We start from the raw sequence: 26,766 nt of genomic DNA, 5'->3' as shown, positions 1-26,766 counted from the left end.
GAAAACATGTTAATATTCATATAAATTTGCGAATAAAAATTTATCATCATTCAATTTTTATTTTTTAACTCGACTTTTAGGGAGATAAATAATTGAATTTTTTTATTAATTTGGTTTCTTGTAAATATCGAGTCTTATGATTTCATGGCGATAAAATTGCTCCGATTACGAAGTAATACAAGTAATTATTTATTTATGTTATTTTACTTTTCTTTCATTGTATAAATAACAGTAATTCCAGTTCCATTGTTACAGTCGGATTGTAATAAATACGCGTGTTTATCATGGATCCACTTACGGTAAAGACCGTCGGATGCGATGAACGCACGTTTTAGCACGCTAGTTATACCTAGTATAACACACACATGTAAAGTCCCGGAGGTAACTCGCGGAATCTCGCGAACGATGGCTGGTGAAATGTTTCCCCGGGAGGTAGGTAGGTAAGTATCAAAGAATTCCTCACGACTGACTAACGCTCGATCCGGGATGGGGGAGGATAGATATCGACATGGATGCGCGTAAACTGAGCGTGCGTTCAACAATGTTGCACAGCCTCCGTTATCCCATATGTTCGGTTACGTGCTCGGGAAAGATATTGCAGCAACCCGGCATCGAACCGAGGGGATGTCAAGACGCGGATTCCGCGGCAGCCACCCCCGTTTTCCAGACGGTGGACGTCAAACGAATCCGGGCTGCGTGAATGCGTTTGATCTCGTTGGTTTTAGACGCGGTGAACAACTTGCCGTTACTAGCTCTATCTCTCTCGTCTCAGATGTTTCCGTTTCTCAAAATTCTTCCCCGTTGTTCTTTGCTGATACTCGTCGTCATGGTGCTTTTGCCTTGAGCGGCTTCACCTTCGCTTTTCGTATTCCTATTTATTTAACGCCCACGGGAAAATGATGAGTTACTAGGGGATGATGAGTTTTCTGAAGTCGGAGGATAATATTTTTGTCTGACAGCAGGAACATATATATCCTTTTTAATTTATACGACATTTATACACATTTTATAACACAGATATTTTACAATTCTGTTTTCACTCTTGATAGAATTTTGAAATAAAAGGTCTCATTATTTTTTATTAAATAAATTTATCGCAATTATCTCACAACTGTGATAATTAACGACCTGACTGATTATTCACTGATATGTACATATGTGGGATAAAATAAGAATTTTTTTATTAAGATTAATATTCTGAAGGACTTATTCTATGTTATATTCTTTATCAAATCTTTTTCGTAATCGAGATTAAAAAGGTTGTCACTGTTAAAAAAATGATACAAGAAATTAATAATATATATGATTGTGAAATCTTCACTTTTTAAATGATCATTAAATCATTTAATTAACCATGAAATATTTTTACCTCTCTCTCTCTCTCTTTCTCTCTCTCCCCTTCATGCATAATAAAGTAAAATATTTAATAAAAGATTGATTTTTTATTTCTCTTTTGACTATGTATGTTATTAAATATCGTTGAGAATTGTTTTGATATATTATATGTAGCAGAAATTCGAGACATTTAGTAAGAGAGCATTGATTTTTTTATTAAAATTCTAATTGACTATAATATATATATATATATATATATATATATATATATATATATATATATCGATATAATACGACTATATCAATAACTAGATTATTTCTTTTTCACCGAATTCTTATTAATCGTCAATTTTTGTTTGATTTCTCTTTGTTTTTACAAAAATAATTTTGCATTATAGTAGAAGTAATGTATTAAAACAATTTTAATATTTAAGAAAATAATCATAAAACGCATTTTTTATCGCTTAGATATTCAAGATTTAAGAGATTTATATTTTTCTTTTTTTAGCTATCAATTGATTATTATTATGTTATTTTATTTATATTTTTCATATTGATTTTCAATTGTTACTTAACAAGTTTCCTGTTTGGGACACTTATATTACTTAGGATATACAAATAGATATATGTATAGGAGATTAATAATGGTGGACAAATGATTATAAAATTCTTGTTTTTGAAATATTAAAGCTAACAAAAGAATCTTGTGAGAAATTCTGATGTTGATAAAACTTTTTACACATGTAGGGGGAGGGTAAATAAATGAATTTAGACATTTTCAGTTGCTGCCCAAAAGCGACTTTAAAGTGCAAAGTACCCCTCATACCTCATATGTAGAATGATTTTTTGGTTTTCTCGATATCTCGAAAATTATTTAAGATGTCGAAAAATGTTTTATACAAAAATTTCATGGTTAAAACATTCAAAAATAATTTTTGAAAAAATTTGTGAAAAAAATTATTTGTCCAAAATTTTATTAATATAGTTAAATAGAAATAATGAAACTTTGATATAAAATATTTTTCGATATTTCAAATTTTTTTAGGTATATCGATATTTCAAATTTTTGAAATATATCGAATTTCAAACTTCAATTTTTTGAAATATATCGAGAGATGGTTTCATTTCTTAAAATTGTTTTTGGACAGCACAACTGAAAATTTCTAAATTCATCTATAAATTTCTAAAAATTTATCCTTTCTACATATGTGTAAAATTTCATTAAAATCAGAATTTCTGGATTGGCGAGGTTCCCTTGTAAATCACTTAATTAACTATGACATATTTTTTCTTCTTTTCTTCTATCTTCCTTAAAATACTTAGGACTACTATTGCTTAGGAGATACAAATAAATAAGTAAAATAAAAGATATTTTAAGCCTAATAACATAATTTCTAAATATTACAATTTTATCAAGCTATTTTTCAAATATAATATCCCCTAGTGTATTCTTTATAGTCAAATATAAATATATACATATATTCAAATCTCTCTCTCTCTCTCTCTCTCTCTCTCTCTCTCTCTCTCTCTCTCTCTCTCTGTCTCTTTCTTTGGCACAATTGCATCAAGTGACAATGCAGGTTACAAGCTAGACCGGCAGCAATTGTCACGCGCCTTGGCGCGCATAGACGAGACGTCGAGTCACCGGCAAAAGTATCTTCCGAAGGAGGCAGGCATCAAACAACCCCCTACTGCCGGAATCGTCGGCGGCATTGCGCTCGCGCAGGGGTCGAGCGCGCGTGTCCGTGTTCATCGTGCAGTATATACGCGGTACCGAGCAGTAGCACCGGCACCACCAGCCAGCACCATCAGCCAGCACTCAGCAGCAGTAGCCGCGACGTGGTCGAAGGGGCTTTCGGGATGCCGTCGTGCTAAAGTCCGGTGTGTCGCGGCTGTGTCGTGTCGGGGGTTGGTCGACGTTGCCCTTGAACGCGTCCTTTGTACCGACCAAACGCCAAGCGAACTCGGCTCGGCGAACTTTCGACAGTCGAGTGGGTGCATCGAGATCAAGTTCTGTTCCTCGTATCCACATAGTTTCGCAGGTGCGCGGTTTTCGATTTCTCTTGCGCGAGATCGAGGAGGATCCGATACAAAGGGCTTCCCTCAAGTTCGCGCGTGATCGCTTGGGAAGTTGCACGGAAACCAAGTTTTTCTTTCGCTTCTTGTTCTCCGGTCGTCATTTCGAGAGAGAAGTTCGGAATCGGTTTACTGATCCGGGTACGTTCTCGTGTTACGCGCCTATGGGCGCTATGTACAAGGAAGATTGGAGGACTTTGAAGCCCTGACGAAGGAATTGACGGGTCACGTGATTTCCAAGTTTCCTCCACAGATGTTCGACGCTGGACTATGGATTTATATCCTTGATCGTCGCGTTTTCAATTCACGACATGCTAATGTCTCATTAGTGATGTTGTAGCTACTATTTTCTGCTGCTATTGAGATTTTTCGTGTTGTTGTTCTTTTGCGAGGATTGATATCTATCCGGAAAATTACATGTTTGTTAATCTTTTTCAACGTGTTTTCATGTATGAAGCAGCAGGAAAATTGAGCCATTTGTTTTGAAAATAACATAAGTCTGTTATTTGAAGAATTTAAAATATTTGTTATACAATACGCGTTATTAAAATCTATCATCTATCAAATGAGTTTATCTAACGATATGATGTTGTTACGTGAATATATTTTAAAAAAATAATAGTTATATTCTAAAGGAAGAATAAAAAACAATCTTTGTTTCTACTTGAATAATTTCCAGATTTATATTTTCAAAATAATTTATTCAATCTCTGGTAATTTCAACGATTAATGAACGATTTCAACAATTTGATAAACGTTTGATTCGGTCGATTTCACGATCGTTTGATTTTTTATGCAAGATAGAAAAATGACAGACAAATTTTAAACTGTTGTATCTTTTCGCGATAACAAGGCTCTATAAAAACACGTAATTTTTCTGAAAAATACGCCTTCTCTCTTTCGCAATTGATTAACGTCTCGACATCGTTCGGCTCGAGCATGAATTCGTACGAAATCTCTGTTTGACGGCGTGCATATCGTTCGATAGATTTATGACGTACATTGACGATCGTTTGCTCGGCGACCGCTTGTCCCGGAAATATAATATTTCCGAATCGATCGTACATCGTCGATCAGAAGCCGCGAATAATCGTATTGTCAGCGACGTATACCGTACGCACGATTACGCCGATAAATCTTTGATATAAAGAGTAGAACTCGCGATATCTTCTACTTCTTACCTAGAGAAAATTTTAATATTTTCTATGATGGAAATATTCAAAAAATATGAAGTATACTAGGCAATTTTTTTTCCTAAGGGTGATCAAATTATTTTTCGTAAGAGTGATGTATCAAAATTTTAAAATGATTGCAGACAGAGCTCTATCATTTGCTGCATGAATTTTTTCATGACGTATTTCCGATTAGATTAAAAGCACCTGATTTAATATCCTTTCCTTTCGAGAACAGCTTGACTTACAAATAGAAGGAGAATTTAATTCTTGTTCGTCTATTTATAAGTCAGATCTGACGGTAGAGATTTGAGGAAATGTAAATTTTAAAAACCGCTTTTAAATTCTCTTAAAAAATGAAAGTATAGATTCCTCGAATGAAGTGAATGAACGTGTATTAAGCCGTTTTCATCAAGTATCTATAAAAAAAAAAAATACGCGGTCAATGCAATTGGTGCTAATAACTCATTCTGTCCGAAAAACCCGTCGTCAAGTATAATTGAAAAATACCAGAGGGCAAAATAAACGCACGAGTGCTTCAGCGGCAATCCATTCCGACACGGTGGAAACAACGGTGATTTTCTGCGCGATTTTGTAATTCGACGACCGAGGACCGTCGCGAAAGTGCAGTGAGACAAATGTTTCATGGACATCCGGACGCATCGCGCTGGTAGCACCATCGACTCATCGATAGTTGCGGCTCGGTCGGAGGTGGTGCGAAGATCATCGACGATATGTCCCGGGAAATCCACGGACTCTCGTGAAAAAGTACGTATTATCTCTTGTGGGGGGTGTGCGAGGGTGTATAACGTATCTCGGCGATTCGGAGCCGCGACCGGGAAAAGAGTTATAGACCAATCTGATCGTGTAATTCGAAAGTGCCTATTTATTAAATCTAGCCGAGCGTTATGCACATTATATTGTCGTTGCTTGAATTCCGTTCCGCTCGCTCGATTATTACCTTCCGACTTTGTTTATCGCTGACATTTGCGTGTTTGGTTTAGAAATGTCACGTATAAATAATGCACGATATTTTTATTCTCGCCGATAATATATTAATAAAATTTATGTACCTGTTATATATTTGTAATATTATTTATTATACATATACAATGCTATTTATGTATTTATTATTATATTATGTATTAAGTTTTATTATTTATTTAGAAAATTATTATTGTGATTTCGTTACAAAATATATCGTTTCTATGATATTATTAGAAACAGATTATATCGAGGCTCGAATATTAAAATCAAATATATCGAATCCGACAGATTGTTGTCCAACATCCTTCAGCTTTGAGAATGTTTACGTAACAGTGCCAATCTTTTCACTTCATTTTTTGTCTTTCTCTTTTCCTCTTGATAGTTCTCTAACTCCTCGTCGATGACTTCAAACGATTCCCCCGAGTATACTTCAAATCAAAGAGCTCTTACAGTTACAAAGATATATGTATTGTCGATCAAATAATATATTCATATATTTCTTTTGTTTTATAAAAAAATATTCTTTATTGTTCGCATCGGGGACCGTGTAAACGATGCGCATATTTTGTAGCAGAGATTGATCGTAAGCATAAAGCAAGACCGTTCCAAAATAAATACACAATTTTTTAGTTTTTTATCAGAGTACGCTTGTTATCATAATTTTTACCGTGCATAAATGATATTTACATATTTCCTCGCTGTGCGGAGAAATAATCGCAAGCCGAAGAAATGTTGCTCCAACATAAGCGCACGCTGTCATTGATACGTACACAGTAAAAAATAAAATGTTAATTATAACATTTTTTCACATGTCCCAGAAAGTCCTCTAAAAGTTTTCTTTTAAGTTAAAACAACTCATTCGTCGTATGTTACTTATCGACAAATTAAAAATGTTTAACATGTATGTTTAAAATAATTGACACAATTTTACATTTATTTTTGTTAACTTTTTTTAAAATGTTAAACTGACTCTGAGACATGTTGATTTAAAATGATTATATTAATACATACTTAAAATAATATTCCATGTCTAAGAGACATATGCAAAGTGTCAAGTTATAAAGATGACATAAATGTAACACATGAAAACGTTATAAAAATAATAACATATAGATTGTACATTAATTTTACATTAAAGTATTAATCAAAACGTGGTAACGCAAGAAAATTTTAATATATGGACGCACAATTTTTTACTGTGTATCGTCGCAGTTTCGCGTTCTTTGACCCTGAAATTGTCACGAATAATGCAGTGCTATTCATCCGACTTGTATAAAAACGCACCTGCGATCGTCGAGTTTTTGTAATCTCAAGATTCTGTTTGTCGCGGTGGTACACAAACGTTAGTAACCGCAACTTTCCTCGTTAAGAAATGCTGATCTGAATGAGCTCATTCTTACGGTCGTTCGCTGTGTACCGAAGAAACTCCCGCAAAAGAATTTCATCTTCTTCTTTAATTTTTTTCACCTCCCTCCCTGCTTTTCTTATCGTTTTTCTGCCTTTCTCGCCCTCGCCATCTTAACGCGGTCTGTTGCCGCCGCTCGACGCCGGTAGTTAAAAACTTTTAATAATAGATAAATGAGCTGAGAGCTGCGATTGTCCCCGCGAACATTGTTCGAGGCAGGACTGAGTTACCAATCATTTTTGTGGGAAAGTAGAGAAGAAGATGTTAGATACAATCCCGCGGTGAAGCCAGATGTTTCTTAATGGAAATTAACAATGCTGCATCCCAATGAATGTAACATTGTGTAAATAAAGACTTGCGCTTATAAGATTTACGTTTATAAAAAGAAATCGTAAATATGATTTTAAAGAAAATCTTTTTAATTGTGATATATTTCTCTCTCTCTCTCTCTCTCATTTCTTTTATCTTCTGATTTTTTTTCTTAAATATTAATAGTAACCAGCAATAAACTCTTTTAAAAAAATATATAAAAATGATAAAATAACAGAAAATAATCTTAATCTTAAAAATGTACTTTTTTCACGCGACATAATGATAATTATGCGTGATATTATACGTGATTATACGCGTTAGAGCGTGATTTGAATCGCATGTCAGCCATTATCCGCGACATGAAACACGTCCAGTTGCTTTTCAACCCGTTCACTTCCGGAATGCAATTACGCAGTATTTTGTCACATTTTGCGCGATATGTTTGCGATTTATTTTGAAATTTTCTACGAGGGAGACTGCGAAATGGAATCGCAACGAGATATTAATATCAAGGATACACGCAATTATATATTTTCTCTCTGTAACGGGGAATTTAATTATTATAATAAATTATATCAGAGTGACACACTTCTTCAGGCTCTCTTCTGGATGCATCAATATTCGATACCGTTAAAATTCAAGCTATTATAATTAATTCTAAATTCCTCGGCAAGAGCTTATGACGTATTACGTGGAGTTTTATGCTCGATACTGTATATATACCTTATAGGGTCTGTCAAGCTCTAAGAAAATTTAATTAATATTTTAACGTACCGTTTTATATATACTCGCGTAAAAATGTTTAATGTAAGTAAAATAAATAAAATCTTATTTTATTAAATATTTTTAATTTTTAATTGAGAAAAGAAATATGTATATATATCGCTATAGATTGTATTCTTTTAGAAATAATGGCTTTATGGCTTATGTGACAAATTAATGCGATATATTTTAATTTAAAATTATTCTTATCAAAATTGTGCAAAATTTTATTTATCGATTGATATTATCTGCCACATCTCATATATTATATCATACTTAAATCGTGCAAAAATAACGAAATTTATCATATGAATGATGGTATTTTTCAAACTTTATTTGAGGGTTTATTTTCTGCAACAGCGTTTATTGCTGGCCGGTCCTTGACAAACGTTCATTGTACGACCAGACTTTTCTCACCTCGCAAACTTTCAATCGATTCGATACCGCACTCTTTATTTGTTATTGGGTATACAAAAATATCGATGCAATATGGACGTATAAGAGTTTTGACAGCTTTTTGTTTGTCTGAAAAATCACCGGAAACCAAACTTTATCGAGTAATAATTATTTATCTATCTATATATAGGGTAAATTTATATTCTGGGACGAATTTAGATTCGATTCTTGCGATTTCTGCTTAATATAAATTGACAACTGGACACAATCTTTTTCTAAAACATTAACGCTCGCTAATTGTTCGCTAACGTAGAATTCTAATGCCTAAAAGACTTAAAAATAATGTCGAAAATTTCTAATGAGTTGGAAAAGTGTACATCATCTTTCTGTATTTACAAGAAGCTGTTATTTTATTACTAAGACAAAATAGCAAATTAAAGTTTGATATCCCGTCCATTTTGTTTTTCTTGGATTACGTCGTTGTCGCTAATCGCCAAGTGGACAAAAAAAGACGCTTGGGTGGACGAGTATGGATCAAGTTGGACATTGGCTATCATATAGCAAGAAGTCGTTGTAACGTTTTTTTTTGCCCCAGCTGTTTTTCTCACCCGTGCTTTTATGACGGCGGATAATAAAAGTAATGCCCGTCGTAAAGAAAATAAAGATGTTCTGTATTGAACGTTGCGGGTTCACTACGACCGGAGCTGTTTCTCCACTTATGACGGCAATTGTGTCGATATTTTCGGCAGCTTTTACGTTTACTGTATGTGATATATGTTCGTTACCTAGGTTATTAATCTTTAACCATGTTAAAGTGTTAAATGCCTAATATTCGTGTCGAGAAAGATAAAGAAATTGTAATAAAATATTCTAATTTTTCATATTTAACATTTTTCTTATTATATAAATTTTACAAAAATATATCTTTTATATAATATGTTATTACAATTTATTTTTGATTTGTGTGTGTATTTTCTTCATCGTACGTTTACAGTATAAATGTATAAATGTATAGCTCCAGAGTATGATTTATGATACCATCGGATGCTCGTTGTTGTTATTATTAACGGTATTGCTCGTATATATTATAATCGAAACTTAATTACTACAATTAAAAGTTATTTATGTGAATATCATTAGCATATAGCATCTCGATTTTACTTTCAATTAATTGTATCAATGTATGTTTTCGAGAAAATTAGTTAAAACAATCGGTATAATATTTTAATATTAAATATTAAATCCATATTCAAAAATATAAATAAACAAATATCAACAATTTTCTAATTATCTTAATTATAATAATTTGTATTTATAAGATTAATTTGAACGCAATTTTTGAATTTTTTGAATGGAATATTTTTACATCGCAAGAATATGATTATAAAGATTTATAAAGATTTGAAAATTTGGATTTAATTATTTTATTGGATTGGATTAAAAATTAAATATTTTAGTAACATTGTTTATTATTTTAATAATTGTTTTTAATTTTTTAACATACAAATTTCATTCTCATTCTTTTGGAAACAAAATTTTATGTCTTTCTGATTTATTATTATTATTCAAAATAATAAAATTTATTTTGATTGGTTAAGATATCTTTTTGAAGGAGAAAAATTTATAATAATTGCAATAATTAAATAAAAGCATTATCTGCATTCGATGCATTAATTTTGATTTTTGATATCGTAAAATTTATGTCTTAATTTCTATCATACAAGGTATTACATAATAGCTTGTTAGATTGTTAGTCGGAACGGAAATCCGGGCGAAAAACTAAAGGGTCGGCGATTAAAACGGGATGTGATTTAAGTAAATAGCCTGCTGATTTTATCGGCATGCGTGGACGTTATCGTCTCGCGAGCTGTTTTCGACATTGCGTGTTTACTTCTCACGGTTGCGCGTTGTTTCGGGAAAACAAACCGGTTTATCCAATTTACGCTTATCGACGACAAATCCGACAAATTTGGAGCGGCGTCGTTGCACGCCGGGATTGCACGAGCGCGTATAACGGAAACGGAGGTGGAAACGTCACGACAGAGGGTCCAGGCAAAGGAGGAGAGGCAATGCTTAACGACCGACGTCGTGGCACGACGCGGTGACGGCGGAAGCGTCGCGAGCGGCCAATTTCCCGGATTTGCCTGACGTTTAATGAATGCCGGCAGACGTTTTGATTTAGGGGACAGTTTCGTTCCGAAGCGGAGCACAATAACCGCCAATTTGTAAATCGCCTCGTAAATCTCGAGCGTCGCGGTCGCGACGCGACGCGACGCGTCGAATCCCGGCTTACGCTACTAACGGGCCAATTGGATTAAACTATCGGCGCGCCGTTTTAAAAGAGATCAACTGGAGTAATTGTAAACGGTAGTGATATAATAATTGTTACGGCGCCATTGCAAAATCGCGAATCGTATGACAGCACTTGGTAATTGGATCGATTTCCGGAAGCGAGATGTCAAGTGGAATGCGAGAGAATGTTGGAAGAGTCACGTCGTATTAATTAGTAATTTACTAAGAGCCAGGCTTGCTTATGTAATTAAACGTATTTGTTGTATCAACATTTTGAAACGACAATAATGGAATTTGAAAATATTTAATTTAATATGCAATTGTTTTTTTTCATCTGCATAATAATTTATTTAAATGTAGGATTTTAATATTCCTCCATTGAGTTTTGCAATATTGAATATGCGGCGTATTTGACTTGCTTATTTAATTCTTATGTTTACACGTCATGTTACGAATTTCCTAAACTAAGAGCAAATATCAATTCAAGTTTTATATTGTTTTATATAATTAATAATATAAAAAGTCTATAAAACGCGATGGAAAATATTATACCGACTAGAATTTTAACTCAATTTTATTTGAGAAAGAGCTTTCGCTAAAAAAGAAATTACCGCTTAAAGGATTAATGTCAAAATTTTGTTTCTACTTTGGTATGCATCTCATGACTATTCGTCGTTCAGTCTCTCGGATGCTCGTTTCTCGAGCGTAAACATAGCTATGTATGCCCTCAAAGTTTAGCATGCACTAACTGCGGTCTTCACCGAATAGACGTGACATAACACGACGATACCTGAACTATGTGACTCCTTACGTGACACGCTTACATATTTGCATATAATCAAGATGTCAATAATTAACAACTGCAATTTTTCATACATATTTTTTGTGAATGATATCAACTTAATCAGGATCAACTTTCACGATTATTTTTATTAGAGATATGAAATTGTGGATTTCAAATAAAATTTTAAAAACAAATATAATATTTTAATTATATACGTTTTCGTTATATATTTTGAAACAAATTCATATTATATCTAATAGTTATTATACACCATAAAAAATAAAATGACATTTTTCACATCCCAGAAAATTCACTCTAAATTTTAAGTTAAAATAATTCATTCGTCGTATGTTACATACAAATTAATTAAAAATTACTGAAAAAATAATTGCAATAACTCGTAAGAAATGTTGAGGACATTAACATATAATAGTAATTATTTTAACTTAAATTATTTGTAATCGAAACATTTGATTTTAGTAAATTTGATTATTTTGTATGTCAAAGTTCAAGATTATTTCAAGATTTACTTAAACTTTTCTTAGAATGTTAAATTGACTTTGAGACATGTTGATTGTTTAAAATGATTATGTTAAAAATGCTCAAATAATATTCCATTTCTAAGAGACATATACAAAGTGTCAAGTTATAAAATTGACATAAATGTAACACATGAAAACGTTATAAAAATAATAATATATATGTTGTATGTTAATTTTACATTAAAATACTAATCAAAACGTGGTAACGCAAGAAAATTTTAACATATGGACGCACAATTTTTACTATGTATGTTTACACAATCTCCTTACATTGTATTTATTATTGTCTAATTATTAATAATTACATTGTGTTTTATATTACTATAAATATAAACAACCAACACCGAAAATTGCCCGTAGCTATGTGTGCCCGACATTTTTCCATGAGCCTGTCACGAGCAAGTTTTCGAGAAAAATAGATAAAGGAACGCGAACGTTATATAACGGTGTTACGTAACTGAGTTTGCTAATTATGGAGCGAGCGCGATAGTAGAAGTAAATTCTCAGGGCTGTGGTGACGCAGGCTCGAGTATCAACATAGCATCGTTATGGAAATCCTTGTTATATATCCAGTAAAACTCGTGATAACATTATGAATTGCGCATTACGCGCGTAATATTAGAAGGCTCTTTGCACTTTAAATATCCGTATAATGGCCTGCAAAAACTTTCGTTCCACTGCAAGCTTTATCTAGGAAATATCTAGCTCATCTCGACAGATATCTACATACATATGTATGAAGGAGTATATAAATAATAGAGAAATAGTGATAAATATTTATCACAAGTCTAAAAATATAAAAATTCGAAATATATTTACTTCCTGTCTTTCTTAAGTATTACGCTTTATAATTTATAATTAAACACTATTAAAAAGTGTACGAAAAATAATAATATTAATATTTTAGAAAGAAGCGCATGGGAATGTTTAACAACGTTTATTAGTTAATGAAAAATTTGCATTAATCCAATTGAATTTCCAAATTACGCAGAAATTCGCAGTTAAGAAGTGATAGATATGAAATATGCGTGTGTTGCGTTACATGATTGATTCAAGATTACAAAAGTAAATATTTCATATTAAAATTGAATACACCCTCGTTCGGATATGTCAGCATATATCAAATAAAGAGTATAGATATCGGCGTATGTGAATTAAATAAATAGAATTTTTTATTACTCTCTCAGCGTTCCCATTTATCCATATTTTCAATGACATTCTTCGTATCCACGTATTGCTCAGTTTGTATTATAAATATTGCAATTAGCTTGTTTCATTCATCGAATCATCCTTAGCCGATTTGAGCCTCGAGACTCGTCATTGATAACAATTATCGAAGCGTATCGACGCTGAATGCGAACTTGAATTGCGTCTCCTCCTCGACACATATTTCAAATATAAGTCTGATTAACATTGGACACTCATTAATTATCGTATTCCTCGTATCACATCGACTTAGCCATGCGTTAATGCTTTCGCTACTGTGTGCGTTTCCGACCAATCGGCATATTGCAATATGCATTTGGTCACGTATACATTACGTCAGATTGGCGGGCGCATACGTTCTCTACTTCGTGCATTGTGCTGGATGTATGTGCTGGATTATTATATCGTGCCTTTAATGATAGAATAGGATTATTTACCGAGGACCACTAATAACCCCGCGCGATCTGTTTGTTCGTCGACAACAGCGGGCAATGATCGTAGCGGACTATGTCATTAATGATAAACACGTTTTATCACTTACAATCGTATCCTATACTTTTAACCATCCATCTTGCTTCATTTCATTTTGACTGAAAAAAACTAATCAAGGGATGGCATGAGAAATATTTGACAAAACTGATCATCATTTCTCTTTTGGCGAGACTGATCGACCTCGTTTTCCTTCTTACAGATCATCTTTGGAACTTGAAGAGGAGACATCGAGGGAAAAATGGCAGACCGACAGAGAAGGAGTCGATACTTGACCATCAGTATACTGCATATTATCACAATAATGTGTCAAGGTATGTGGGGTGTATTTTAAAAGTATTAAAATATTGGAATTTAAAGAGAGACATTTTTCACAAGGTATAACTCTCCCAAGAGTATAATATAACAACGTTACGGTATAATGTGATTAAATCCGCCGTAAGGCATAAATGTATCGAATATATCTCTACGCTTCCGATGAATTTAATTTCCCGGTTTACGCGTTATTTACACAGTGACAAATATTACGAGTTCCATTTGCGTATTTATGTTTCGATCGTGAATATCGCGATTGCAATATTCGAATTTGTATGTGCAGCGGAGAATTGGCATTATTTTCGGCGGTTCTATTGTGATTTATAACAAGCTTTGACTTGGAGCAATTATACGTTGAATTGCTGCCAAGGGTGAACTTGATTACAGTAGTATAATCCAACGACGAATAATAACCGAACGTTATTGCGGTTCGATAAGGCGCGATTGCGCCGTCATTAGGATCATAACGATCATTCGTAGTACTCGGGTAACAACGCAAAATAGCGTGCATACATTAATTATACAGGTTTGTTACATACGAACAGCAGAAGACAATCGTGGCAGCATCTGTTGCTGAAATCGTACGGTTCTATTGCAGATTGTTAAATGGCTGTTTATCGCGATCGTTAATCGTGAAAATTTCACATTTTCGTCTGCAAGTTTTAATCGAATTATGCTTTACATATCGCAGTGTGGCACTTTTCTCAATCTAATTAACAAAGTCTCATTAGAGAAGTGCGGGTTTTTAGAGGGTAAAATGCTTCACAAGATGTATATAATATAAATTTTCGTTTTTTAATATTTTACTGTAATATAAAAAATAAAGTACTGTTTAACATTTTACTTTATCTGCATTCTCAGGGTAAGGTTATCAATTTTAATTCAATGTGATGATGTTTTAGAAAATGAATAGAATAACCGTTCAAAAAAAAATCGCACGCTCTCGCGGTTAATGCACATTGCACATTTTTAATCATTATATTAACGTTAATTAATCTTCCATTCAGCGTATAATATCTCGCCGAGTTGTCGTCTCTCGCTCGTTCAACGAGAAGTTAAGGATAGCTTTGAATCTTATTTTAAAAGCTCGTAATTATCGCTAAATAATAAGCTCCACCCTCTCTCTCCTTTCCCCTTTCTCTTTTGTTCACTTTCTCTAATAAGATATATTAAAGAGCACCATGGGATGAACTTTGCTTTGCCTTAGCGGCTATTTTCCAAGTTTTAAACGATTTGATGCAACAGTATCTACTTTATTCCGAAGAAAACGCGCCTGGTCAGGCGAGATGAAAGGGAGACTGACTAAAAATAAGGGAATGAAATAGAACTACTGAAGATATGAAATAAAAGACTATGAGAGATGAAAAAAAAAGAGACAGACTGAAACACAGAATAGCGAAATGCCTTGGATTCCTCGAGAACTACGAGGAATATCCGTGTTAAATTGGATTTACGCGTCTACTGATATAACTTGGTAATATTGTAATTAAGAATACAACGCCCTTGTGTAATAAATTTCAGGAACGTTGCCGGTCGGCGCAAGTTCTTCGCGAAGTGTCACAGACTGTTTCCGTTATTTTCAGGTATTTTTTTTCTTCGTATTTTCATGTATATTGTATATACATACATGTAAACAAAGAACAAGTTAGAAAATAGGGACAACGATGAAAATAAATTAAAAAATTAATTGTTAAAATTTTGATTTATATATACACAATAGGGTAACCGCATTATTAATTAATAAAAAATACTAGAATGACGTACCGCATTCCTTCGGTACGTGTATATATTTGACGTAATTATTAATTTCCAATTTTTCTCATTTTTTCGCGATGAAAATAAATTTAAAGATTAATTTTTAAAATTTTGATTTATGTATACAATAGGGTAACCGCGTCCCTAGTAATTAATAAAAAATACTACACTTGAATGGCGTGCAGCATTCATTCAGTGCGTGTGTATAGTTGACGTTTCGTAATTATTAATTTCCAATTTTTTCGCGATTAAGAGGTTTCTGCTGTTCTGCAAGTGTATGACGTATTGCTCGGTGTTACATCAATCTCACGAATGCCACGTGAGATTTCTGCATACGGCAACATTTCTGTCATTTCCTTCCTCGATACGACCGAACGAGTGTAACGTTATTGAGACTCTTTTCATGCTTTCTATAAAATATAATAAAATATTTTTACTTATATCGAAATACGGTTTTATTGTCGACTACGTCCCAGCTACCTTTGTATAAAGTTGCGTAACTCGTTACATCACTCTGAGGTTTTCGCCTCGGGCGGTCGTTTGTGTTCATGTGTCAAGAGCAGCGATCTCGTTGTCTCGGATGTTCTGCAACGCTATTTTCTAATTTCTATCTCGGTATCTGGTTAAAATATTGATGTTTTTATTATGACTAATGGTAATTTTTTTCCGACCTAAACTAATAATTTTTGAACGATAAATCACAAGTGGAGTGCGGAATTATTTTATATAATACAGCACTTTTTATAAAACTCTTAAACGTTTTTAAACAAAATTAATATAGAATCCTTCAGTCGTTGCGGATTGCGTTTGCTTTTATTCTTTTTTAAGAGTTTTCATTCTTCTTAAAAGTTTTAATATCCGATTTGTCTTGAGAAACTACGTTTTATATTTTTCCTCTTATTTTCACATTATACCCAGTAATTTTTGCAATTGCAAAAATTGAGGTCATTATATTTTGTTTCTGTATCGAGAAAATTCTGTATTGCAGAAAATTGATATCAGAGTAATTTTCCGATTCCATTTTACATTGATCCCTCGAATGCTCGCGGGTACATAAATAAATATGTATACGCTTGTATCGGTTATAATTATGTATCACTTGCGTACTCGAAGCGTTTTGCGCATTGTTATCATTTTCTGATTATAAATCGTTTTTCCGATCAAATTATTCAGAAGATATCTTATTATTTATTCATTCAACGTACACGTTTAACTCCTTTCATTCTCATTTTTGCTCTCGCGTCGATTGAAAAAAAAAATAAAAATTCGTGGTAAAATTCTCGCGAGTAAACTTTGCAAAACGATGCGATGGGGATCAGCTGATGGAGATTAGACGCGTGGCCTAAGCAATGCGCATGCAATTTGTCACCGTCTATAGTGGTAGCGAGCATCGTAATTTCGTATCGCTTTGAGGCACTAATTTAAATACATATTAATACAACGCGCGTGTGTATGCAATATCCGTCTGATGCGACACAGAGTAGTCACGGACGACGGACTTTGGCGGCGTGAGAGCACGACTTTGCGTGCCAGCCAATCAACATGCCGGGCTATGCATACGAACGAGCCTGTCGACGGCTCGCACACCGAATAAATTCGAATACGCCGAGCACTCGCGTTATACGCGCAATAATGTCAGTTTAGCGGGCGGACCTGAATAGAGCAATGGGACTGTGCGGAATGGCATGATGGTGCGCGTTACAGCGCGAAATTCATCGCGAAATATTACTTATTTAGAGAAGATATTACTATCGCGAATTTTAATCCTTAATCCCAGCACGCGTAATCTTATTTTATTATATGTAGCGTGAGCTTAAAAGCTTCGTGCTTGGCTGAGAGTAATTTTGCAGAATAATTTTGATTTGTTCTCCTTCAAAGAGAATTTAGATTTATTTATATTATAAGATGAAAAGCTACGTGGAGAATCAGCATATATATTTAAAAATATGCATGCTGTACGTTAGATTAAAGGATTGGGACTCGATATGAGAATTTGAAAAATCTGATCTTTTTACTTTCTACATGTTCGAAATTTATGATATATATATGCAAAATAATATAAGTTTGATAAGCGATGATAAAATGATCATTTTTCTTTTAATTGTGAAATAATTTACACTTGAAATACATATCAAGTTCAAAATCTGTCAGGTATTTATAATTGGAATTATTTTTGGATGCGAAAAAATTTAGATGGCTTGTTCTTTATGCTAAGATTTAATATTTATCAAGCGTGCAATTCTTGCTTGAATGATGCAAACTGCAAAATATAAGAATTTGAAAAACTTAGCAATAAAAAAATATACTTTACAATTTATAACGATCGATAAATTGAAAGTGTAACTGCTGAGATGTGGAACTGACCTCGATTTGAGGTGTTAAATATATCCGCGAGTATTTTTGACGCATGACATTTCCTAGGAATATTTTTTTAAATTAGTCGACTTTTATTTATAATGGCCAATATTTTTATATTTTATGAAAAACAAATTAATTTAGATAGCATATTGAATTATTCTGGAAAAATAGCTATTGTTCTTGATAATAAGTTAAATTAATCTTTTATATATTTATAAGAACTCTCTTTTATTTATCAAAAATTTCTATCTATTATATTCTATGTCGCATTTTTATTTCGCGAAGTGTAAATATAACTTATTCATAAATTTATAAATATAACCATTTCCATGTATTATTTATGTATCAAGTTTAATCGATTCTTTTTCTTTTAGAGATAAAAGTATTTATAGATACAAGAAAATAAGTATAATAAATCAAGAGATATTAATTAACATAGTCAAATATTTTGATTTTATAATAACACATATATACAGTCGTATTATTATATTTTTTATTTTATATGCTCGTGACTTTTAATTATCATATATTCATATTCATTAATTTATATATAAAGAATAATAAGTAATTTTTTTTTCATGATGCATTCTTATCTATTCTTTTATTATTAAAGATTTCACAGTTTAATTAAGTAAAAAGTCAATATCCTCAATAAATATTCGAAAATTCGTGATTGTTGATCCGTGACAAGTTTTCATGGGATCCGTCAAAATTTGCTCGTCTTGTCGGACTCAAATAAGGGTGTTTCTCGCACAACTTCGTTTCTTTTGTCGTTGTGGCGAATGGAAAAACTTCTGGTATTCCCTGGTCGGCAGTATAAGATCGTAGATTCTTGATGCAGCCTTTCTACTAAAGAAAGAGAAATAGAGGAAAAGCGAAGGGGAAATATCTTGGAAAAAGTACCTTAGCTACTGCGCCTTGGGAAAGGTAGAGGAACATAGTCGAGTTTGCAATCGTTGCGTTAAAAACTTCCCTTTTTCCTCAGTCGTATTCGCTCGCTCTCTCCTCTCTCCTCGTCATGTGTCGACACAAAGATTGTACGCGCAGTTTCTCGGCTGCATAAATGCAAAAACATATTTAAAATGTTATCTTGCAGCGGACCACAAGCCGCATTCAAGTTAAGACATTAAATGTACATTAAAATGTACATTATAGGCTTTCGCGTATCTACCATTTAACCTCCATGCCGTTTTATAAATATAAATATGTATGCATTTTTGCTCGATTCTTTCGTTCCATAATCTCCCTTTGGGTCACGTAATAGTGAGAAATTTTCTGCCCGAAATAAGTGTATCTAGAAAATCGCATCTCTTTTTATTTTTGAATGCGTACAAATATGTATATAAATAAAATGGAAATAACAAATTTCAATAATGCAGGAAGATGGGGCATAATTGATGATATAGTAAATAAACATTATAAATTATTGATTTGTATGCATTGAACATTTGAAAAGTTAGCGCTGTCATGTTTAAAAATTCTCTGTTTTTTATTAAAGATAATTTATTTTCGTAACTTTTGTCAGCAGTAATAAATATATATTCATATATATAAAAGATATAACTTGAAGAAAGCTAATAAAATGGCTTGTTTTTGAAACTATAAGAAAACTAAAAATATTGTTATAAAAATATTTATATATAAATAATATTATTATTTCAATATTTTACAAATATACTAAATTATGAATCAAACATTTTATACACAATTTAGTTAGATTCTTGTAAGATTTATATTGCAGCATTTTAATTGGCCTCATAGTTTTGTAATCAGCGAGGTAATCAAAAGGGATCTCCACTTACGCGGTTTTTAATATGCAGCTGCTGTTTATTCGATACAACTTCAGCGACCCATACATTTGATTTACACACAGAGAACGCAAAATGCTTGTTGCTATAAGCGTGAGAGGAATATAAAAATCGCTTTGAAAACTATGAAAGCGGATGAACGCTGTCGTGTATCGTCGAGTGTTGTGTCATGTGGTAAAAAAAAAAATAGAACTGTTGATACATTATGCGTACTTTTATCATATCATTCCTCTCTACGCGTATATCACTTCATTTACGTCGTATATACGTTATGACGGCAAAATGCTATTGTAAAACTTTGCGAAAAGCTCTTTTACATACTGGATCATTATTTGTCCTCTTGCACGATTATTTTACGCGATTTTATGTCATTAAGCGAACATAATTTTTTTATACGATGGAAATAATTCTAAATAAGAGGAGTGAAAAAATATTAAATGTATACTTTGAGATTAAATATTTTAAATGAAAAAATATATATTTTTCAAGTTTTCTGATATACTGCTTATTAATTTAATGCTTTTTAATAAGCCGTTCGAAGTACATTAAGTTTGCCATTAAATAATATAAAAGTATTAAAAAACTAAGAGTATTAAGTTTAATAAACAACTATTCTGTGCAGACATACAAATATATTCTGGATTTTAAAATGTCTTTGTTATTCAATGACTTGTTCTGAATTATCACTTATTTAATTTAGCTTCTATTTCGCTTTTCGATTGTACACATTCGAATGAAATCACAGACGTGGCAAGGATTAGAGAATGGCGGTAGATGAGGAAGCTCCTGGTACGCTAAAATTTCTTTTGCGTCAGCGACGTAGTACAATCGTTCTTTTCACGATTGCAGACTGTGACTGCTGTTAACGAGCGAACGACTTTTTAGCGCAACGGAACGAGACCGCGGATCGAGAATAGCATAGGAATGTGCCATGCTGTACATATAGTACAAAATAAACTATTCTCGTACATCCGTCGATGAGGAAAATTTGTTCCGCACATGTTTCCAAATTGATTGATCATCGTAACGAATCGATTGTAAAGAAATACATTGAATACACGTTTAATTATGCATGTTTATTTCGACAAGAATCGTTATCAAAATTAAAAAATTAAATTAAATTAAATTTTATTAAATTTTATTAAAAAGATTTATTTTACTATTTTAATTGGAAAATTTATTTACAAAAATTATTGCACATAAACGTTTCGTTCCCGCAAACTTTAATTACTTTGTCGCGTATAATACTCATCCAGTAAGAGGCTAGTAGAAAACAAGCGTGCATGTCAGTCGTGTTTTGCCTCGTGCAATTGTTGCGACTCGCTCTAGGATCTGTTTTTACTGCAACGATATTGTAGCGTAGAAGTTGATCTTAATTTCCTAAAGTGACGATTAATTAATTCTGTATTTAGAAGGAGAAATATGCGAGTTAAAATTTCAGCTTCACAAAAGCACATTTACATCATCAAACTACATTTTTAGTCATTTTTTAAAAAAATTTGCTGCGTCTATTTGCGCGATTTTATTTTTTTTCTTACGGTGCAACAAGTAGACTTTTAAATTTCCACATTATATTTCGTACTGCGATTCGTTTCTGTGTGCATTCACATATAAATATATCAGTATCAATCCCCCTCTGATGTATTTGATGTAAGTCGCTATACACAAATTTCAGATATATGGATATTGCGCGATATATATCTTCTTACTCCGATCTCGCGAGATGGAAACTGACTTTCATCCCGCATTCGAGACGTGCGCGTGTGTTGGACCGTACGTACATATGTGCAGGCCTGTGTAAACTCTCGATTCGATGAACACGACTTGGTGGCTTCTCGCAGACCGTTTAATGGCATTTCCGTGCTCCGAAAAAGGGAAATATTAAATTTCAAGACGCGAATCCGCGTGACGCTATCGTATTCCGAGAGCATCGGCAAAAGACGCCACCGCTTTTTGGCCTACTTCTGCAAGTGCGATAAAAGTGCCATTTGCCAACGAGAGACGGAACATAAACTCCATCGATAAGCTTCCGATTCCTACAAGGGCGTAAATTATATTGCCGGGTTACTCACGCGCGTTTACTCGTTTAACGTCGTATAATTTTCGTCAACGTATATTGCTCCATTTATGTCGCTTACTCCGATAATCATGACACGTTTTTTCGTAAGAATCTTGCCAAATTATTGCATTATATTATTTATTATTAATAATAATGCATTATATTATTTATTATTAATAATAATGCATTATATTGTTTATTATTATTAATAATTTATTAATTATTGCGTAATAAAGCTACGAGAATCTGTGATATAAAAAAAGTAATAACGAGAGATAAAAAAGTATCATTTTTAACATCATATAATTTTCGTGAACGCATACTACTTCATTTATGTCGCTTATTCCGATAATCATGACACGTTCTTTTGTAAGAATCTTGTCAAATTATTGCATTATATTATTTATTATTAATAATAATGCATTATATTATTTATTATCAATAATAATTTATTAATTATAGCGTAATAAAGCTACGAGAATCTATGATATAACAAGAGTAATAACGAGAGATAAAAAAGTATCATTTTTAACGCTATATAATTTTCGTGAACGCATATTACTCCATTTATGTCGCTTACTTCGATAATCATGACACGTTTTTTCGTAAGAATCTTGTCAAATTATTGCATTATATTATTTATTATTAATAATAATGCATTATATTATTTATTATCAATAATAATACATTATATTATTTATTATCAATAATAATACATTATATTATTTATTATCAATAATAATTTATTAATTATAGCGTAATAAAGCTACGAGAATCTATGATATAACAGGAGTAATAATGAGAGACAACAAAGTAAAACATTTTTCTTTGTTTACGCAAAATCTTTGCTTTGAAACGAGCAAGACACGTTTTTAATAATGGAAGGGCCGAAATCCTCTCGTTGCAATTTTTACTTTATTATTCACGCAATCGCAAAGCCACCGGAATGGCGAGAGTTATGTCGATGTTTTCGCTTTTACGAGAGTTTGCATTGACATGTATACGTATCTATTTAATAAAGGGAGAAAGAGAGAGAGAAAAAGCTCCGGTTGTAGTAGACTGCAGTTTTGCGTTATACGGTTCTACTCGCGTCTTCTCCAACGATACGTAACCAGGCTAACGCTATAAAAACGTCCGGCGGCATTGCAGGTTGCAGACGCCACGTTACGTTACATGCTCGCCATGCGGTCATTCATCTTCCTCCCAGCTGTGTTTCTGTGTTCCGCGGCATTCTCTTCGCTTCTCTACTTATTCGCGTGCAAATTTCACGCCTTTTATCCGACGAAACGGCGCTTTTCGTTCCACTCGGACAACGATTTAACATACAGACGGCTTGCCCGGCATAAAATTCGCAATTTTTCAAAGTATTAATACATTTTAAGAGAAATAATTTAAAAATATTTATGCTGCTTTTCGTCAACAGCGTAAGCTTTGTAAGGGCTTAAGAATTAGTCGGTACACTAAAAGATCCTGGCACGTTTAATTCTCACTTATTATCAAGAAGATTAATTGTTACGCATTTTTTTCTCCTGCTAGATATTGTCATTCAAAATAAACAATTAATGTCTCATTGAAACTAATGTCACATTATAAGAATAATAACATGAAATAATAATTATTTAGGTTCCTTTGTACAAGAATTAAAGAATATTAAAAAATCGATTAAAAAGAAATATAACGCACCTATCTGTAATCATCAAACACAGATTTTAATTGCAAGAATTTTAAGATCCTAAATAACGAATGTAATGTATGAGAAAAGTTGCTTTAAGAGACGAACAATCAGTCTCAATTTGCTCTTTATTCTCTCTATCAATTTACTTTATATTTTATTTTATATTTTATTTTTATAGAAAAAGAAATTTTTATTTATTTGCATAATTATACACATTAAATCATGGCAATATATGTTATAAAAATGTTATTATTATTTGATATCAAGAGGAAAAGCGAAAGAAATTTTTTCCAAGTTCCTCAGAATTAAAAAATCACGACGGTTATCGTCGATTGCGGATGCTGGAAATGTCGGCGAGGTTGGGTGAGAAACCTCTTAATGCACGGGAGCATTAAGGCGTCTAATTTCGCCTTTCTGCTTCCCGCGTTGAAATGCAATATCGCCACGAAAGGATTCTGCGCCCAAAGTATTTCCAACATTTCTCAACTATTTCCCAAACTAAACTGCTCGCTTCATCAGTTGCGGTCTCGTTTGCGGACCATCAAGCGATCTTATTCGCACATACTCGTAAAAATTTGCTTCATTTTTTTATTATTTATATTTCTTTTTAATTTCTGACGTTCGAAATAAATTCTACGAGTATTCTCCTTTAAGCAATATTAAACACCGTGGGAATAAGTTATTCGCAAACATATTAAAAATTTAGCAACTACAAAGTAAAGTTTATCTTGTGCTACTATTATTGCCTGAAATAAAAATGTTCAATTTTAATTTTAAAATTCAGTGTTTAACGATAACTTGAAATATAATCGAGATATCTGGGATAATTTTACGAATATTTTTAAGAATATTCTCGGTCATCGTTAACATTTGTCGACGATTTTATGATAAATTGCGGGCGAATAATTGCGAAAGATTCGAAAGGGAAAGTGGAAGCCGTTACATGTCGGATTTAGGTCAGGTATCCGTAATTATAACGGGGTGAACGGGAATGCAATGTTTAATTGCAGCATTCTATCCATCCTGTTCCCCTATCCTCTTTTCCGCTCGCACTTATTCACTTGCCATCTTTCGCGGAGGACACTCATCTCCCGAGAAGGGGACGAAAAAGCATTTATTTCTGCTTCGAAAGCATTACAGCGTCAGCGCTGCAATTATTATCGTGCTGAAATTAGACATGGTTACAGGTCTCCCATCTGTCTCTTGTATTTCGTTCATATTTCCAGAAGCATTTGATTGAACGAATTATGACTGCTCTTTTTAGCAAAAGTGCAACGAGATATTAACAGAAAATGACGATATTCAGTTTCTACTGTTTAGAGAATTATTTTGGTGAATTATAAAAAGTAATTGATTTTCAAATCACATACAAATTCACTATTTTTGTCGAGCTCAATCCTCTGAAGATTCGAAGAAAATAAGCTTCCACTTTTATTTGTAAAAAATCATTTTCAACATTAATAGGGCGCGGTGCACTTATCACGAGTGTCGAAGGTGCGCCAGTTGGTACTGCCATGTGTACGTCGCGCAAATAAAGCAATTTTCTCCTAGAGGCATTTTCAGGAGAAGGATGCTCGCAAGCCATGCGATAACACTCTGGGATGGATCGGTTTTTTTGTTCCTGGAACAATTCTATCCTGACTATTATCTACCTTCTTTCGCTCGCTCTCTTCTCTTCGTCGCGTTTCTTCTTCGCTTTCTCGTGTCACCTCTGCCACGAGCCTGTCTCCGCCTTCCTTCCATATTTCCGGATCCGGCCGGATCATGTCGCGTAAAAACTATAATTGTATAAAAGATATTTCCAGACTGGCGCATTGTTCTTCCATTCCCCGTGGAGTCGTGCCAAGAAGAGGAATTTCCATAGATCTCGCTATTGATTCCCTTATGGAATCTGTCCAGCTGCGCCGGCAATATTCAAAGATTTACCGTCGCAATAACACGGGGAAATTATCCGCGAAAATACTTGTCAGCGAGATGAATTTTTGCGAAATCGAAATATTCACTCTGTTAATTATATATTCAATTAAAGAATTTATCTTCGTCGGATTTAGCGCGTTATTACGGAATATGTGAAAAATTTCAATGTATTATTAGATATTTTAGCGTTATTTCGAGAAATAAATATGAAGAGAAAATCTCTTCGGATTCTTTAAATATGTTGCATACAATTATATTAAATAATTACATGATTTCTTTGACGAAATTTTCATCTTGATTGTAAAATCTGGCTTATCCGGAGAACATTTATTCAAATCTCGATCGATAGGGGCCGCCGTTCTCTTAGGATCTGTGTACAGATTTACATATTTTGCAAGTTCTCAATTCGTCCCATCGGATCGGATAAGAGGCAGAGTTACCGCCTTTTTCTCCGGTAAAGGCATTTGCGTTTGACTGAATGGCACGGCTTCTCGGCTCGGAAAAGCCGAGCTTAATGCCTCGTATTCGCGGTAACTTCTCTGGAACGATTAATGCAAAGTAGCTCATAGTGTCAGTTAGCATAACGTCGAAGGTGGGCGCCTGTATCGTGGCAGAGGGTCCACTAAGCCGGCTTACTGTCGAATGCCGAGGCACTATTACTTCGGTCGTTGGTGCTGGCGCGATGCTCGGGTAATTTGTAGCTTGTAAAGGCGGCCTTTGTGCCAATAATACCGCGTATGATTCTTTGACCGTGCCCGCTATATTGGCATACCGGCTGGCTGGCCGACCATTGCTGCAAAAGAGCTTTTTGCGCCAACGCATATTGTCGAAATGTACCGCGTACGTCATTATTCGAACGTATTTTATGATAAAGGGAATCCTCGCACCGGATTTTAAATTTAAACAGTATTGATTATGATTTTATTTAAATAAAAATTATTTTCCGCTTTGTAATATAATGCATTGTTATTTATAAAATAGTGTGTATATATTCGTATTCGTATTTGATTAGCGAAATAAATATCAGTTAATCATGTTAAAAGAAATATAGGAAATTTAATAATTTTCATATAAGTGCGTACAATAAGAAACAATTAAAGATACAACCAAATGACTACAAT

General features: G+C 33.3%; 1 protein-coding gene across 3 annotated transcripts in view; it reads left to right on the top strand.

The window, feature by feature from the left end:
• Window positions 1–3,128: 3,128 nt before the first annotated feature.
• LOC105256169 (lachesin) overlaps window positions 3,129–26,766 on the top strand; it is a 228,239-nt gene continuing 204,601 nt past the window's right edge. The window contains exons 1-3 of one of the 3 annotated variants that reach the window (XM_025414679.1): window positions 3,129–3,377; window positions 5,097–5,351; window positions 13,961–14,072. In XM_025414679.1, the coding sequence (XP_025270464.1) occupies window positions 14,000–14,072 (73 nt within the window). In that variant the 5' untranslated portion in view covers window positions 3,129–3,377; window positions 5,097–5,351; window positions 13,961–13,999. Of the gene's footprint in view, window positions 3,378–4,922; window positions 5,352–13,960; window positions 14,073–26,766 lie in introns of those variants that run through there. The other 2 variants (XM_025414678.1, XM_025414680.1) reach the window with 2 other exon arrangements.

The sequence above is a fragment of the Camponotus floridanus genome, unplaced genomic scaffold (genome assembly GCF_003227725.1).
Source record: "Camponotus floridanus strain SB8 unplaced genomic scaffold, Cflo_v7.5 scaffold87, whole genome shotgun sequence".
NCBI classification, from domain to species: Eukaryota; Metazoa; Arthropoda; class Insecta; order Hymenoptera; family Formicidae; genus Camponotus; species Camponotus floridanus.
Note: the sequence above shows the minus strand (reverse complement) of the source record. Positions and strands in the feature narration are given on the sequence as shown.